The 19,102-nt window shown below is 39.8% G+C and overlaps 1 protein-coding gene across 1 annotated transcript in view; it reads left to right on the top strand.

The window, feature by feature from the left end:
• Window positions 1-19,102, top strand: part of GABRB3 (gamma-aminobutyric acid type A receptor subunit beta3) — a 116,852-nt gene that overhangs the window by 61,785 nt on the left and 35,965 nt on the right. The window contains exon 4 of the mRNA XM_063340062.1: window positions 17,947-18,167. Coding sequence (XP_063196132.1) covers window positions 17,947-18,167 — 221 coding nt within the window. The remainder of the gene's footprint in view (window positions 1-17,946; window positions 18,168-19,102) is intronic.

The following is a 19,102-nucleotide window of genomic DNA, read 5'->3' as shown; positions in this document are numbered from 1 at the left end:
CAAATCAGATCAACATTAAGTAGGCAACTAAACATCTAAATATAGTTGATATGTTTTTTCTAATAAATTAGAAAAATTCTGATTAATTTATTCTGATTAATTCCCATTAAAATTTGAACAATTTATTTGATGAGATCTTTGGTAAGGAGTTTAAGATCATAAGTAATTTAGGAGCCTACATCCTAACAGCACCTAGGCACCTTTGAAAGAAAAAAGACCTATTGCCTGCTTCTTTATATAAATTGGAGTTTATTTTAGACCTTTCTGTGAAAGGTTAATGCCAAATGATGAACTGTGGCTGGGTGGCTATTGGGGCAATCAATTGTGAACTGTCTTAGATTGCATCGGAACATGGTGTGTTTCCTTCCCTAGGATCAAGGTAAGCACTCCAGGTGCGTCCTGACTGTGTGTTGTGCTGAGACGCAGGTGCACACGTTCCCTCCACCTCCTGTTACTCAGTTTGAAAGAAATCAGTGGATAGAGAATCATAATGCACTCCATTTTCCATGTCAGTGAGGTAAACAAGCCAGTTTTTTATTCAGAAGACAGGTTCTCTCTTCCCCTGGCCTTTTATTAGCCCTTCTCTACATCTTTTCCAGTTTAAGTTTTTCAGGAAAGGTGTCCAGAACTTGACACCTTGCTTTAGGTGAAATCGCAACTGATGCCTTGTGCAGTGACACCGCTATTTCCATCGCGCGGTGCGTGCTGGGGCCACAATAGCATCTTTCACATGTGCATTTCACTGACAACTCATAGTACTCTTGCAACCACCCGAAATACCCAGCTTCATCTTCCACACTTTCTACCTACTGAGCAGCTGACTTTGCTGCCGTTCTTAGTCCCTTGGTGCATGGCTTTCCACTTCTGTGTTCCCCAGTTTCAAACCGCTTCATATCCTCTTTGGCTGAACCTGTGACAATCGATGAAATTCTAGCCTTATAAAAGGCAGGAGCTAATTTCCTACAGGCTTCAATATAATTTGTATTTGTCGTTACTGAAAACACCCAAATGACATTACATTTCGTAGTCATTTCAAGAATATTCCTGCAAAGGAAGGTCAGGCAATTCTGAAAACACAAAGTATGTAAAATAAATTCTGGTACTCCGAGAAAGCAATATTGCCTAAATGATATTTTAAAAATAATTTTTAATTAAATTAGCCTTCTAGAATTCATAGCGTCAGGTAAAGGTTTTGAAAAAATAACTGCAAGCAGTGACTCTTTGTATATTTCAGATGGTTTGTGAATGATCAGCAAATTACTTTTTTGAAATGGTAACATTAACCAGTAGCGTTAACATAAAACCAGTAGCTTTTTAAAGCCCAGATGGGGTAGCTGTATTACTGGAAATACGAGTTAGTGTGACATGAAAACACTGGACTTTTCTTTCATGTACAGTAGCATGGAACCAGGATTTAAAGCCTGCATGCCTGCACATACAAATGTGTGTATGATCTGTATATTTGGTAGGAAAGATAAATCCTTTATATTTGTATTTAGTTATATTGCCAGGGACCCACTTTTTGAATCCATTTGGAATATTTCTACCATGTCCTGTTATTCTAATAACAACACATACATCAATAATTCTAGCAAAGGCCTTTTCTAAGCATAACATAAATCATCCACTTGGGAACAGGGTCTGAATTCAAAGAAAGTCAATTTTTTAATTAGTGTAAATGCATTTGTTACAGGTAGTTTTAAAAGATAACCAATCAACCAGGTTTTTCGAATGCATCCATTTTCATCATTACCATGACATTTCTAAGAGCTTTTTTTCCCAGTATAGCATCAGAGGTTTTAATGTGCTCAGCATTCAGCAGCTTCTACTCTGAAGGTGAGCTGCTGGATTTGGGACCATGGAGAAAAGCTGGCCGTGTAGGAGTGAATTCTTCGTGAGATGAACCTGGGCAAACGTGAAAAAGATAAAGGAAAACTAGGTTATATAGTGAAGTACAGAGTGTACATACATTTCGTTTCTGATTTTGAGATGCGGTCTACATTTTGTTGTTGTTTTATGTAATTAATGATTTGGTAATTCTGTTTCTGCTAGTAGCTGATAATTGCAATTCTAATTAGAAAGAAGATATAAACTTATTATAGTCATGACAGAAACTAGCTAGTTGTGTAGAAAAAGTATCTGTTTGCATAGATAGGAACAGAATCAAAATTCACTCTACCACACTAAGGTGGATGAATAATTATTTTTAGCTTGTCCAGCGATACATATTGGCATGCAGTACGGTTTTAGAAACATCTTTCTTATCTATCAGAATTTGAACTATTTGCAGGTTGGTTTTTTACCATGTAAAAAATTTGATATTTGGTTATAAGCGGAGCCGTTTTGTCTACATACTGTAAATAAAATCAGATCATTTAACAGTGAAACAATTGTCCTTAAAATTTAAACTGCTGAAAGAATTTATCTGTGGATTAAATAGTCAGATATTTAAAGTCGAATGTTTCCTTCTTTACTGGCGTGATCTGTGCTCGGTGTATGAGAGGTGATAACCTAACCAACTTTGCACTTGGTGCAAATGGTATGACTTCTTGAATTGCTTGAGATTATGTTGTTCTTGCAACAGTTGTCAAGGTTTTTTTTTTTCCTGATCAAATTGCCCTAGAAACCTGTCGCACCCTCTTTGTGCAATACGTTTTGTAACCCCGAAGAGTCCAGAGACTCCAGCATGCTGCCATGTAGAGCAGCAGCCACGCCAGGGACAGGGAAGACAGCAACCTGTCAGAAATAGATTCATAGAATAGTTTTGGTTGGAAGAGACCTTTCAGATTATCAAGTCCAACTGTTAACTGGCAAGTTACCACTAAACCGTGTCCCTTAACACTACATCCTCACATCTTTTAAATACCTCCAGAGATGGTGACTCAACCACTTCCCTGGGCAGTCTGTTCCAATGCTTAACAACCCTTCCAGTCAAGAATTTTTTCCTAATATCCATCCTAAACCTCCCCTGGTGTAACTTAAGGGCTTTTCCTCTTCTCCTACTGCCTGTTACTTGGGAGAAGAGACCGACCCCCACCTGGCTACAGCCGCCTTTCAGGTAGTTGCAGAGAGCGATAAGGTCTCCCCTCAGCCTCCTTTTCTCCAGGCTAAACGGCCCCAGCTCCCTCAGCTGCTGCTCATAGGACTCATGCTCTAGACCCTTCACTAGCTTTGTTGCCCTTCTCTGGACCCACTCCAGTACCTCAATGCCTTTCATGTAGTAAGTGGCCTAAAACTGAACACAGTTTGGTTTAGTTTTTTTTCATTTTTACGGAAGTAAAGCCAACAGCTACTCCCTTGCACCGCAGAAAGATCCTGCGTGTCAGCCGAGCGGCGTTGCCTGCCTGCAGGCTTGCATGGTGGCAACCAGCTGAGTGGTAGCAATTTGTCCCTGGGCACAGCAGCAAGTCCAAGAGCTGTGCTGTCAACAACTGACCCAAAATCTAGGGCTAGAGATGTAGGTGAGAGCGGTGGAGAGGCTGCACGAGGGGCTATGGGATTCGAGGTGCCAATTTGATGAGACAGACATAACTGAGTGGAGAATCCTTCTGCGGAGGATTTATAGTTAAACTTCTGTCTCCTGACATTGACCAGAAATGTATGTAATTGTTGTGTTGTGTTAAAAAGGGTAAATGCACCGCTTTAATTGATGTTTTAACTAATTTAAAAATCTTTCAGCATGTAAAAAACACTGAAATAAAATGTGAATGGTGTTGCAGTTGGAAAATAAGGTCAAGAATATTACCCCTATCAATCAACATAAATAGGAAAGAACACAGTTCTGACTTAGAGCGCCAAACTAATTTAAATTTCACATAGACTAAATATATCTATCATCTTCAAACAAGGTTTTCAATTGGAATAATGTATCTCCTGTGTTTATTTGCTAACTTCCCAACTATAAAATAGATATTTTAGCTATCTATCTGATTCATTGCTCTGTCGTTTGCTTCAAAGGAATTTTACCTCTACTTTACAAAAATCTAACTTTTTCATATTCTTATTCATGCTATGCATATACAAGTATCGAAAGGTAATAATTAGACGCATCTGCTTACATTTGCCAGGAGCAGATGTTAGACAAATTAAAGTGAACATAACTATCACTCAACATCATTAAAGAAGCGCCTCTATAATAAATTCTGAACTTTGACAGGCAGTTAAATATTCTACATTGGCATATTTATGCTATTTGCAAAAATCTCATGTACAATATTATCTTCATGTGCAGTTGAATCAAAAATGAATTGCGTAAGTGTTCCAGGTCATAACTTCTACTTCTTTCTCCCTGGAACGATTAGTTGTCAGTCCCGACAGCAGTCCTTATTAACACCACAGGACAAGCTCATCAGCTCATGAACAATACAGTGAAGTCCTAAATGACTTAATAGCTCACTCCAAGAAAATAAAGAGTTGAGAACAGTGTTGTGAAGTTAGACCAGAAGTCCATCTTTCCCGGTATACTGTTTTCAGCTGTGGGCAATGGTGAAGCCTCAAGAAGAGTATAAAAGTAGGATGAGACTAAATTGTGGTATTTCTTTGATGTTCTTCCAGCATCAAACAGCAGGGACCCCTGCATATTTTTGGTGTCAGGCAGTGGGTAAGAACTGCCCAGTTTAAACATGCACATCTGTACACATATGCATGAAAATAGAGTATCCTTTCATTTGTTTTGAGGCCAACATCTGGTAATTTCTTTTTCTGATCTCTGTTTCTTCAAAGTGAGGAGCTATGAGTACTTGTTGGCCTACTCCATAAAGTTAATAGACATATCTGCAATATAGCTCTTAGTTGCTTCTTTCCTGGTTAGAAAAGTCCTTGTGTGTTTAGTCTGTCTTCATATGGGAGATGTTCTGTGCCGTTCATTCCCCTTGCTGCAGTTCCTGGTACCTTGTTATGCTCTGCCCTGTTAGGTACAGGGACCAGAACTGTACGCAGTGTTCAATAGATTAAGTAGAGTAAAATGATGGAGCGCAATGATTTTTCCTTTTTTTTTATTGCTTTTCCAAGCCATCTTAGCATTCGGTTTGCTTATTTTGAATTTACAGAATATTGAACTGATCTCTTCATAAAACTGCTGATTAATATCGCAACCTTTTTTTCATAGTGGTCATAATTAGCTCAGAACCTACCACTTGGTCCATAGTTAGGATTGTTTTTTCTCCATATACATTACTGTGCATCAGATTGACTTTTATCTGTTTTATCACTGGGGTGTTCAGAATGCCGTTGTTCTTCTGCACTTCCTCACACTCGCATCTTTCGTTTTTATTATCCTGGGAAATGTTGTAGCAAATATAAGCACCTTAATGCGCATCCCCTGTCTATGCTGTTTATGAGGATGATGACCAGAATGAAGTCCTGCACAGGTCTCCATTCAGGTCTGCAAGTGTACTCCTGCTGTTGTGAAAACTGGCTGCTGAGCTCTGTTGTTTGCTTCTTATCTTTCACCTGGTCATTACTCCATGGCAGGAAATACTTTCTTGTTCTACAAGGCTTTCCTTAAGACCATTTGATAACTTATAGTAAGTGCCTATGTCTTTAGCAAATTACTGTTTATGTGGTTTTGGCTTGCTCTTCTATGTTTATCTTCTTAGCTATTTCTTCACCTTCAGATGTGACTTCTTATTTTTGAAGTACATCTTTTTAGTTCTAATAAAATTGTTTAACTGAAATTTTAAACATTCTGGGTTTTGTTTGTTTGTTACTCAACAGTTATTTTTGATATATAGTTCAATTACAATGACTAGAAACAATCTCTTCTCCAACTTGGAAACCAGCTGCCTCATTTTCATACAGCTTACTTTTTGAAATTGAAGGCTATTTTTATGTCATTTTAGATTTTTCTTGGTTTTAAAAGATGATTTCCCAATTACATCAGGGTTATGGAGCAGTTCTGTCACAGTATTTTGACCCGTGACTTGCACGTTGCTCAGAACCAAGTCAAGAGTGTCTTGCCGTGTTTCAGCTTTCACCAAAAGCTCCTCCATGAATCAGTCATTTGTGGTGTCATTTAGTCTCTGCATCACACCCCAACCTGACATTTACCCAGTCTATGTGGGGGTGCTTGAAGTTTCTGATTACTAATTTGGTTTTTTTGCTGTCTCTTAAATCTCTCTTGGCACCTTACTAACACCATTGTCATCCTGATTAGGCAATGACAACTTATTTCTAATACTTATGTAGGCCTGGCATCTTAATCCATAGAGTGTAATATTCAGTACAGTTAACTATCTGATGCAAAGCTTTCTTCAACATAAACTACATCCTTCTTTTTCTTGCCTATGATGTAGTTTGTTTTGTGTTACAGGTTTCTACCGACTGCTTTCCTTCCATTGAGTCTCTGGTGCTCCTATTAGGTGAATATTCTCACTTAAAAATAAATATCCTACTTCCTTCATCTTATTTAAAAACTTCTAGCATTTCAATAGTAGCATGTATGCATTTGATCTGGTTGCTTGTTTTTCTGTGCTATCTTTAAATGGTATTTTTGGTGCAGAATGAGCTTAACTTGTGTCCTAAATGAGTTTTACCAGCTTCAGTCTTATCTTTTGCTCAAGGATATAAAGCTTTTATAATTTCACCCCTCTATGATTCATCCCCCAAGCCACATTTTCTTTTGCACCTGTTGACTTTCCTATAGTCTTTAATTCAATCCCCTTCTCCGGTAACCTTTATGGTTTTTAATTCCAGCAGCTTTACCTAAATCCTATTTTTGCTGTGCAGAATTTGTATAAAGTTTGTCCAGTTCCTGATGAATCCAAACCCTTCATCCCTATGCCGATGTCCGAAAGACTGATTCTCCAGCCAGCATGAAAAAGCACTGCCGGCGCAAGAGCAGAAGTAGTGATCAAGGATATAATTTTCGTATTTGAGGAGGCCATCTGATTATCCTAACTGAGGTGCTCTGCAGAATACTAATCTCTGGCTGAAAGCAATGGTATATAATGCAGTTTGCTCATGCTCCTTTAGTCAGCCACATTTTCTTCACCCACAGGCCTTGTGGGGAAAATGATTTCTTGCCTCTTAAATGCACTTTGCCGCTTCTGAGGTATTTGACAATAGTAGATGAATTAGGTAAGTAATTGAGCGGTGGTTATAGGCTATACCTGTGGTAGGGAAGGCTCCAGTTCTTTAAATAACTGGTCTGTGTCTTTACTTCTGAATTCAAGGAGTGCCTTTGAAATCAGTGTGTCCACCTAGCACAGATCTATACAATTAATTTTGCTGCAGGACAGGCATTACATACAGCAGAGTAACTGTCTAGAGAGAGAAAAACACTTTGTGTAAGGGAGGTATACAAACCAAGTTTTCAGTTCTCATTGTTTTCAACAAATTTCCAAGGAAATAAAAATATTTGCCTTCTGTCCTCCCAGTTGGTACCACACTAGGAGGAATGTCGCAAAACACAAGTAGCCTCTTCTACATTCGATTACTTGAAGTGACCATATGGCAGAATACATTCACAGTTTTTCGTCTTTGCAGGTATCTCGTATTGCACCCACATGTTGATGTTGGAAAATAGCTTACAAGAACATTGAGGAAAGTATTTTTACTATATGTAGATCATTGAACCATAGACACAAAATGGTTTGGTTGGAAGGGACCTTAAAGATCATCTAATTCCAACCCCTCTGCCACAGGCAGGGACACCTCCCACTAGACTAGGTTGCTCAAAGCCCATGCAACCTGGCCTTGAACATTTCCAGAGATCGGGCATCCACAACTTCTCTGGGCAACCTGTTCCAGTGTCTCACCACCCTCACAGTAAAGAATTTCTTCCTAATATCTAACCTAAACCTACCCTCTTTCAGCTTAAATCTGTTACCCTTCATCCTATCACTACACTGCCTGATAAAGAGTCCCTCCCTATCTTTCCTGCAGGCCCCCTTGAAGTACTGGCAGGCTGCTATAAGGTCTCCTGGACCCTCCTCTTCTCCAGGCTGAACAACCCCAACTCTCTCAGCCTGTCTTCATAGGAGAGGTGCTTCAGCCCTCTGATCATCTTGGTGGCTCTCCTCTGGACTCTCTCCAACAGGTCCATGTCCTTCTTATGTTGGGGGCCCAAAAGCTGGATGCAGTGGGTTCTCAAGAGAGCAGAGTAGAGGGAATCACCTCCATTGACCTGCTGGCCATGCTTCTTTTGATGCAGCCCAGGATGCAATTGTCTTTCTGCGCTGTGAGCGCACATTGCCGGCTCATGTTGAGCTTCTTGTCCACCAACACCCTCAAGTCTATCTCTTCTAAGCTGCTCTCAACCCATTCTCTGCCCAGCCTCTATTTGTGCCTGGGATTGTATCAACCCAGGTGCAGGACCTTGCACTTGGCCTTGTTGAACCTCATGAGATTCACATGAAGGGGAAAGTAACCAACACATTATCCACTACAGGATCAGCTTTGCTCTAAGTATCCTAAGTAGATAAAAAACCCTGGGAGTACCTGCTGTCATCAGAGAACTCTGCTTCAAAAAATCCAGATACTAAAACTGGAATATTTGTGAATAAATACATGTTTCATGTCGGTTGTTTAGACCATCCTGTTTGTGGTTTCAGGAGCCAGCCAGCATTACAGTTTGAAACCTTCCTCATTTTTCTTTACGCAGTGACAGATTTTGGTTCCCTGGTTCCAGAAGCTATTAGCAGATCTCTGCAGGGTTTTCGGGTCATGTGCAGGAGGGGAGACGCTCCCTCAGCAAGACATTTGCCTTTAAAATCACTCACAGCCTAATTTTTTAAACGGCACTGGCTGGGGCACACTCTTTTCCACTTCTTTTGCAAGTCTCTGTACAGCAAGAGGTTTGTGTGGGGGTTGAATATCACGTACGCTGTAATATTTCCTCTTGGATGCAGCTTTTGGCTTTTGTTACCCATTTATTTATTTTGCGCTTTACCAAGTTTTATGAGCATAGCTGTGGCACGTGATGAGTTTATCATACCCGCAGTAATGAGTTCTTAGCAAATGCGTAGTTTTCCTTTTGACTTAGCATGCATCCCAATTTTGTGACTGCAAGACGTAAAGTTGGATTTAGCGTTGCTGATAGAGTGAAAGGGTGAAGTGAGGGAAGCTGGCAGCCTAAGTAACGTGCCTGGGAGGGAAGGGAATAGGCTGCCCAGGGCAGTTTGCTGATCACCTTTCCAACTCTCAGCCATTGCAGAGAAATCTCTTCTAGTTTCATAGAATCATAGAATCATGGAATGGTTTAGGTTGGAAGGAACCTTAAAGATCATCTAGTTCCAAGCCGCTGCCATGGCGGGGTTTATTTCCTTCCTTAAAAATGAACACATAACATCCTGGTCAAGATGAACTGCCCATTTACATATGAAAAAACACAGTTGCTGTGGACACCCTGTCATGGTGTCCGTGGTGGTGGTGGCTCCCCATGGAGGACAGGACGACAGGGGCTGGCAGCCAGGGCCTGTCCCACCCCCAGCCAGGCGCAGAGCAGCCGGGGGCACCAGGGCAGCCCCAGCCCTGGGCATCGGGCACCTCCATGGGGATGGGGACGGGCCAAGGCCCGGACATGGCCCTGTGGGTGGGCCTGAATCCGGGCCCCATGGCCAGGCAGGGCAGGGCTGTGGGGAGATGGAGATCAGCCCTGCTGCAGCATTGTTGGGGCAGGGTCTGACGGCCTTGGGGGTCTATCATGGGGTCCTGGGCTTTGGGCAGGGTAGGAAGAGCCCCAGGGGACTAGCAGGGCCAACAAGATCTGGGGATGCCCCCCAGGCCTGGCATACCCAAATGGTGTATGCTGCGATACTGAAAAATACACAGATCGTGTTTCAAGTTACGCATTTTAAAAGCATTTGATGGCCAGCGTGTTCCCACTCTCTTTCTCAAAGGGCATTTCGTTCGTGGTGTCTGTCTGGAATGGGATTTCCTGTAAGAATATCTGGTGGTTCAGATAATCACAGACAGCAAGTAGAAATCTGGGCATCAGCCTTGCTGCTCTACTGCCAGTGAGACTGGCTGGCTCCTGGAGTCAGCAAATGAATAGGTTTGGAGGTGAGAAAATTTAAAAAGTTCTCCCCACAGTGGAGTAAATATTCCTTTTTTTAACCAAAAAGTGTGGATGTGAACCGATATGCATTTCATTTTTCATTCAAGGGTATGTTTCCGTTAGCTCTCTGTTTCTAAATATAGTTTTGTTTTATTCCTGAACTCTGGAGTGATTAAAAACATATCATACGAGTTCTGGAGTGCCTTTAGAAAGGTCTTTTTGCAATTCCATGGTGACAAAAAGATTGTAGACTTTTTGGTCTGATATATGGGTTTACTGAAAATTGTTTTGGAGGGTTTTCATGTTTAATCATAGCAAATAAGAGGGGCATGGAACTGTATATGTATGGTCACATTATTTGAAACACATCTGTGTATCTAGTAAAATAGAAGAGGAAAAAGAACTATGGAGGGTCTTAACTAACTCCATCCCTGCTGTCCTGGAGCACCTTGCAAACAGTAAAAGAATTATGCATGCAATAGTCTAAGAAGTAGGAAGACCTGAACAAATGTGACAAATAATTTCAACTTATAGGGTTTCCTTTGAGTTTTGTGTTTCCTTCCAGATTTTTATTGATAATTCAAGTAATACCAAAGAGAGACATAAGCTGATAGTATTTATTGAAAGAACAAAGTAGAAGTGTGAGAAGTCCTTCATTCTCGAAAATGGGTACCTGGTAGATCCCAATTTTTTAGCCTCTGTTCGTATCTCATAACTGAAAAAAACCCAAACCATAGCTTTAAGATTTTAGGGCGCTAGCTTGTTTCTCCAACTCACTTGTGGCACATCCCGCTACTGTGTAGGAGGCACAATCCATTAGTTGTCAGTTCCCATCTCTCTAAGGTCAGCTGCCTCAATCGTGGGAACCATCTGACAGCTGATAAAGGTTGATTTTTTTTCTTCCCGGTAGGTTGTTAGCAGGATTTCAATTAGTGCAATTAAATGTACCTGTTGTCTTGAGGTCCTGTCAGCTTTAAAATAAATAAATTTGTGCTTCATGAAGCAAGTTCTGTGCCTCAGTAAGCGTAGGATTATTTTTCTTTCTTATAAGTCTTTTTTTTTCCAGGATGTTTGGTGGATTTTTTTCTGACTTGATCTCTTTCAGAGTTTTGAAGTATAACATCTAAACATTTGACATCTCTATTTCTATTCCTCTTGTTTAGGAGGGCTTCTTCAGATGTTGAATTTTTTGTTGTATCTGTCCATCATCAAGTGGATTTTGATTGCAATTTGCCACCTAATCTTTGGACAGATCTTCAGGGGTGTAGTGAAAAACCATACTTCTTTTAACTAGCTTTCTGCCACCAGATCAGAGAATATGATACCCCTGATGTGTAAAGGTGTATGTTAGTCTTTTTTTGATCAGCCCTTTGGGAATAGAAACTCCTGACTACTGAGAAGCCTATGGTGTTGTGATGCTGTGATACACTAACTGTGATACTCTGAATCAGAGAAGAAATATATTTAAGTATTCTTCCGCCACCCCCATCTGTCAGGGATTAAATAGCCCAGACTGACTTCTTATTGCCCTGACTTACATCCCTGAAGTGTTTGCAGGAACTTTCTTCTGTCTCTCTCTGTATTTGCCTACCAAAGCTGAGACAAAGCATTTGCTTCCTTGTCAGCTGGCGTCCTTTGATGTGTGGATGAGAGAACACCCCAAGAGCGGGAAGGCATCCCTGTCAGTTTGTTGTGGGCAGAGGAACACATACAGAGAAAAGCCAATACCCAGCTTTTGAGTAGTAAGCTCCTGTGGCCATGGCAGGAAGGTGCCATGGGTCAGTGCCCACCAAGGGTGCCTGGCTGCTCCCCTCATTCCTGTTAAGAAGCTTAATTTCTGTTGCAGTGACCAACACCTGTCCCTGAAAAGCTGGGGAGAAGCTGCTTTGGCCGGTTGCTATGTCAACCATGCTCCCTTTGCCTGCAGAAAGCCAAGCGCTGGTTGGTATGGCAACCCTCCTTGGAGCACCTGGAGATGCTCAGTGGGGAACAGGCTCTTTGGAGAAGGCACTGTGGTTGTGTTGGAGATGGAAACTCTTGTGGCAAAGGGTATAAGAGGGCAGGAAAGACCCATGTAATCATACATTTATTTGGAAAACTTTGGGTTTTTGGCATCAAATGGTTTCTTGAAGGCTAAATATTTCCTTATTTATAACACCATCCTCGCGTGTTTCAGTAAAAGAGGAAAAAAATCATGGCAGTTTGGTACAAAGGATGCCAAGAGAACATGGATATATGGAGGGTCACAGTGAAATCAGTGTAATTGAAATCAGTGCTTTAGTATTACATTTTCTTAACAGAAGAGTATTTCAGCCACATGCTTGGGAAAATATGTGCCGTGTTTTCAACTGGTCATTATTATAGGGTTTTTTGAGTGGTGCCAGAGAGAAGCCTGGATCAGGATCTTATAGGTGAGGTGAATATTGAGTATAACTGCATGTAGACCAAGAAACATTAGAGGAAGGTGCTTTGGAGGGGTAGGGTGGATGTGTGTGTCTGAGTGTATGCACAAATCTCCTTCACTCAGGCTGCTCATGAACTACATCTAACACCAAAGAGGTTCTAATCAGGCAGTTTTCTTGTAGAAGACTTTGCAGAAGGACAGAGTTTGGTGATTTTCTCCATTCACTGACAATTAAATAAGTAATATGTAGTTTAGACATTGGGCAAATCAAAATGTCAACAGGTAAAATGTAATGGAAATTTTTCTTTAATAAATCTTTTCTTCAATAAAGCTTTTTTTTTGAATATGAAAGTTGCTGAACCTTTTAGAAAACTTTGAATGCTGAGAAAAAAAATTAAGCGATCATCTCACACAGCAGACTATTATTGCTGGTAAATTCTGACTTCCTAAGGTTAGCCTTTCTGAATATGTCTTTATTATGTTCATATTTAACTACGTGAATTAATGTGTCCATGAATCTGTTTCTCAGTTGTCTTCTGTGTATAGTAGGGGGACAGATTTACAGCTATGTTGTCAAAGTGTAGGATTTATGAGTTTGGCTTTGCAACTCACTTTGGGCTGATTGGGAAGAATGTAACTCAATCATCAATGCTTCAGAAATAGCTCCTTACACTACAGCAGCCATATCTAAGTTTTGAAATTATGTAGAAGTTGAGGAAAGGGACCTTGAAGTTATATGGAGACTAAGACATGGATTTTCAACACATCTGTTTATCCGCTGAATGAGTATTTACTTTATTAACTCATCAAAATAAATAATCCACAAGCCAATGGTAATAATCACATTTGTCTGTTGGTCAAGAAAACCAGGATGGGAATTTAGATTCAAATGCAAATCTAAGACAGGAATCTGCACTTCAAGTAGATACAAGGCTGTCCTCCCATGCAGCAGAATAGTTTTTTGTATAACTTTTCCCAATATTTACAGTAACTTTCAATATATTTATTTTTGTTTTGCATGAATAAATTCTTTTTATAACTGCCATATGAACAGTATTCCATCATAATTATTAATTACAGTGTTCTATCTAGTAGTCATTTTGAAGAAACACAAGATTTTTTCAGCTAATGGAAAACTTTAACATCCTTGATAGATAACACACCAAGACTGTAAACAGTGACAGTCAATTTTAGAGCATTATTGCTGATACAATGCTGTTAATTTTATTTTGATGAGTAAACTATATTTTTAAATTTTTCTTTCCCTTTTATTGGGTGGAGGAGAGAAAAAACAAACCCTGTAATAGAAAACATTATTGTTTGCTGTTCGTATTGCAGCATATTATTATTTATTGTTCGTTAGTCCTATAGCCAGTGCATTAGGTACTGTAGAGTAGCATACTATAGCACATTCTGAAGTGGCTTTGTAGTTAAATCATAGCATGCTTCCTACATGGTATGTTCAGTATGTGAAGAGACAAATATCATGTAGAAAACGCTTAAAAATTTTTTTGTACAAGGTTAGCATCATATAGTATTTGTAAGTCTCTATAATTCTTGCTTCAGATGTTTTGAAATCACAGCTAATACACACAAAGAATACAGATATATTATGCTCCGTTGCGATAGAGGCCTCTTTACCATTGTATCTAAGTTCCTTCCCTAGTATTATCTACTATTTGAGTTTTTTCTTTTATTTTTTTTTTCCTCAGGGGGAAATTATGTTGAAAAAACACCAGCACACCTTTCTGTGTGCCTTTCCTTACATTAGTGGCACCGTGGCAGTGCTAGAAAGTCAAGGGATGCTCGTCACTGTTCTTTGTCCTTGTAGGATGTTTCATGGTCTTTGAATATACAAAAGAAAGCTCATGTTTCTTCTGCAGCTTAGCTTTTCCTATTTTGAGGACATTTCTCCTGTACTTCAGAAGCACTGGGTTTGTCCTTCTTTCAGGGCTTTGAGTGATTTTCTTACCATTTTCCACCTGAAGCGTCTATTACTGTGAGGAACTGGAGAGGTGAAAGGGGGACCTTGAATGTGGCATGGTATTGTGTGGGAAAAAAATTATGATTTATGGAGGTCTTTGCTGCTGAGAAAATTGTCCACTGCTCTGTGCAGTAGTTAGAATTTCCTAAAGCTGGCAACTCTGTGTCATCTTTGACATATAATAGCATCCTAATACAGTAGCTGTAGTGGGATTAATCTCTTCTAGCTTTAGACATCTACCCTTTGGCCTCTATATCAGTGCTAGTCACCATAAGCTCCCCTGGAGGAAGATAGCCCTTAATAAACTTTGTAGGCTGCTTACCTAGGGGTAAAAGTCCATTTTCTCATTTTACCTGACGAATACCTAGGGCATTTTTCCAGTCCACACTCAAACCACCTTTGCATTTCCCTCTGGAGCGTAGAAAGGGGGAAAACTTCCTTTATGGGTACAAAGCCTAGCAAATTAGCTAATGAAAGAATGAGAGCTGACATCCTTACGGGTTTAAATAAGCTTAGGTTCTGTTGGTGGTGACTTTTGTAGAGCCGCCCTAAGGAACTGGCCTTTCCTGCTCACTTCATCGCTCCTTGCACAGCCAAGGAGTTGCAGTGTAGTTCTAATTTGAGTTTGCTGCTGCCTTTTGCCTTGAGGTGATCGGAAAAAGTGTGATGGTGAAAAAGCATGATTCGTATTCATTCTTTCTATCCCATGGCCTTCAGAGCAGGTCAGGCTGACAGAGCACAAGTGTACAGTGATCCTTCAAGGTGTGTGGTAGCACACATGCTTGCTCGGGCACTCTATTTGTGCCTTGCCTGTTGTTCAAAGTGCAGAGAGCTGGGTTAGTCAGACGCGTCAGTGCATCTGGACAGTATATTGCCATTGCAGAAGATGTGGCTTGAGCATTTTCCTTACTAGATCCCCAGCAAAGAACTGTGAATAAACTGGTATTTCACATGCAATAATGTACTTCTTTTTGAAATAACTTATTGGGGTATCATTGCTTTCAATACGTGCAAATATAGTTGTATACATTAGCAGATATATAGGTAGGTGTTTTTTATTTAGAGTTAAGATGAAATAAGAAGTCAAGGTTAATTGAGAACGTACTAATGAAATTTGTACCTCAGAGGATGTATTTTGAAAGTTTGTCTTTCAGTCAAGCCACTGCAAGTTCTTGACGTTTGCTGGATGTTGCTGTGGCTGTGTGCAATTTGTAAACTTTTTTCTCCATTGTTCCCTGCCATAGTTAAATAAACAAATAAAATGACAGACTATTACTGCATGTGTTGTTACATATGTTTTACTTAGCTAGTTAATTACTCCATTCATTAGCTGTTAACATGAATTGTATCTCAAGGCAAAGGAAAAAGGAGGCCAGCCTAAAGCTCTCTTCTGCTCAAATGTACTGCTTCTCTCATATTCTAGGGCTACCTATTTCACTTCTTTCAATGCTGTGCAGTGCCACCCCATCTCTTTATTTCTGTTTTGCATTATTTTGTGTGTATATTGTGCATTTATACATAGTGAGCTTTTGGTGTACTGCTGATGTGTCCACAGCTTTTACAATCCCCAGTTTCTTGACATTGATGTGCAAACCATTATAGAAGCCAAGCACATAGCAAATTTTGAACGTTAATAGAAACAAGCTTTAATTAAGGCAAGACGGAGCTGGTAGAGGGTATTCATTCTAATCCGTCAGTGTCAGAAAATTGGTTGCAGAGAACATGAGGAGAGATGTGGTCTTCCTGACATGCTACGGGAAGCAAGGCAACTGCACCCAGTGTGGCATGTACCTTGTTCCATGATGAGCAGGGACAATTAGTCCCACCAAAGAAAGCTTCTAACCAAAAGGTCGGAGCATGTTCTCCTGAGCAGTCGTGTTGGATTTGAGTTTTGAAGGATGACCTTCCTTCCAGGCAGTTCCATACAAGCTCCTTTCTCCCATCACCGGGCCCTTTTGGTTTCAAAGGTCTCCTATTAGTTTCCTAAAATGGGAACAGCTTGTCATTGATATCTATAATGATTTATTTTTCTAAGCAATTAAAATTGATTTCTTAAAGCTATAGCAGCTCCCTCATTAAAGAGGATGAATCACTGAATAAAAAACGCCAAGGCTCTGGGTGTGAAAGGTGTGCTCAGGTTTCATTTGATTTCAAGGAAAGGCTGGAGGGCATGAGGGAAGCAGGGCAGGATCAGTGCCTGAAATTGGGTTGTCTCCACACGAAACCCATTACAAGAATAGACCCTTCCCAACAGCCGTAGTTAGAAATCCTGAGCATCCTTTTCCCAAACAAGCAGCAAGCCTGAGGGGATTTGCATCACCAGCTTGTAGAACCAGATGCAAATGCAGGTATCCTGTGGCTTGCACACCTGCTGCTAAATATTTAAATGTGTTTGGAGATCACATAGATTTCTCAGTGCTTTGTGAAGAGTTTCATGAAGAGTTTTGTCTTTTAGAGCACTTCTGTAATTTGAAAATCAGTGTTTTAATGGCCTGTACTTGCCGTCTCGTTTTTTTCATTGTTAAATATGACAATATTATCAGACCTAAACCCAATGTTTTAATTGTAAACATTACTGTCCATATATAAGAGAGTATTATTTTCAGATACTCACCTTTTTTATTTCATGCATAAAAACAGGCTTTCTAAAAAGGAAAATGTCTTTCCATACTTTGAAAGTTATGAGGGAATGAAGGGACAAAGGCTCTTCTTTCCTAACAGGAAATTTTGCTATTTCATGTGATTATTGTTTTTTTCAATTTTTTTTGTTACTTAACTTTAAAACGTTCCCATATTTTTTGTTTAATAATACCATGAAGCTAATGAATGCCTATTGTCTGAGACTTTCAAAGTGTTTCAACATAACATTATTATGACGTGACCACGTCAAGTTAGCAAATTCTGAAATGAAATATAGAATTTTTAAATGGATGTTTTATGCTTCTGTATCCATGTTTAGGCTCTTATGTTAGTGATCACAGCTCTTAGGAGACACCATGAACCTTAAGTGACAAAGTTATGAAACCCAGACATTGACATTAGTAGGAGTTTACTGCAATTTACTGTTCTTCTAAGTACCGATGTAGCCTGTTGATGAGAAAATCTTTATGTCATGCAAGGTGCAGTCTCACATAAAGGCACATGTATAGACAACATCTTTACAGCTTATTGTTCAAAAACAATTTTGCATACTACTTCAAAATACTGTGAAAGTTTTTGCATTCAGCTGTCGGTTTTAAAAATGGGGAAGATCGCAGTATTTACCTATTACCTCATTTATCATTCCACAAACACCATAATTTCGGATAGTTGTCAGGGGAACTAAATGAAAGAAATGGAGTAGCAGGACAAAACATACCAATAATAGCTGAATTTCTTAAGATTTTAAATTCTCCCTTAGACTAGAGTGATACTAGATTAGAATTATTTAATAAGTGATACTAGATTAGAATTATTTAATAAGTGATAGAAATATTTAAAATGGAATTAAACCAACAGCAAAATAAGCTAGTTACGCCAAGTATGATTGACTGTTGTGTTTCTCTTTTTTTTCCTCACCAGGATTACACTTTGACTATGTATTTTCAACAGTACTGGAGAGATAAGAGGCTGGCTTACGCTGGCATACCTCTCAACCTCACGCTTGATAACCGAGTGGCAGATCAACTCTGGGTGCCTGACACTTACTTCTTAAATGACAAGAAATCATTTGTGCATGGCGTTACCGTGAAGAATCGAATGATTCGCCTCCACCCAGATGGAACGGTGCTTTACGGTCTCAGGTCTGTACTTCCGTGATGAAGATTTAATCACCGTCGTTAGGTATTGTTGATATTTGCTTTCTGGTACAAGGTTATTACAAACAATGGGTAGTGCATTATGTAACCTTCCCGTAACTCCGAAAGATGCCTGTAGAAAACAAATGACACACTCGATGTTTCTTAATTTTGCCAGAAGCGCCTCCAGTCAGGTTTTATCTGTTTCTGTAGAGTCACCATATCTGGAAAGCCCAGTAGCTACAGGAAGCAGAAAGGCAAGCATTAATTGTAAACCTGAAAGTTTTGTCCAAAATACAGGCGGTAAGATTGAACGTGGGTGCTTATGTTGTCTCTTGATGTGTCTGTAGTCTACAAAGAAAAAGCCACAAGCAGCCCTGGTTGAATGGAGACAGCCACAGGCAAGACCATGACTATGGGTGCCTTCAGTGATTTCTTCAAACAGGGATCAGCACTGCAATGTGTTATATTTCAAACCAGAGGTACAAAGTGACCTTACATTATTCTACTTTCTACGTATTTTAGGCTTGTCCTATGATTTCTCTGTTTTCTGTCATAGCTTTTATGGTTAGGAATGATGAAAAATCCTTCCCTTAATAAACGTAATTACACTAGCAAAAATCCTAATGAAGACTCAGTAGTATCAAAAAGTTGCTTTCTTTAGGCAGGCTACCCCATTTGCTCCATTGGTTTAAACTATAACGTCAAAACAAGTCTTTGCCAGTGATGGTGCCTTTCCATCATGAGAAGTTTCTTGTATTTCTAAGCATAGATAACACTCGAGATAGCTGTACACACATAGTGCAGGATAAAGAGACCCCAGTATAAAAATAAATGAGATCTGAAAAGTGGTTCAGATGGATTGTATGACTGCTTTACCTGGTTTTGTTTTTTTATCAACAGTTGAACTTTTTACCTGACTTGGCTCTTGGCTTCTCACC

Source organism: Chroicocephalus ridibundus, chromosome 1 (assembly GCF_963924245.1).
Source record: "Chroicocephalus ridibundus chromosome 1, bChrRid1.1, whole genome shotgun sequence".
Lineage (NCBI taxonomy): Eukaryota > Metazoa > Chordata > Aves > Charadriiformes > Laridae > Chroicocephalus > Chroicocephalus ridibundus.
The sequence above is the reverse complement of the archived record's forward strand: the minus strand, read 5'-3'. Positions and strand labels throughout refer to the sequence as shown.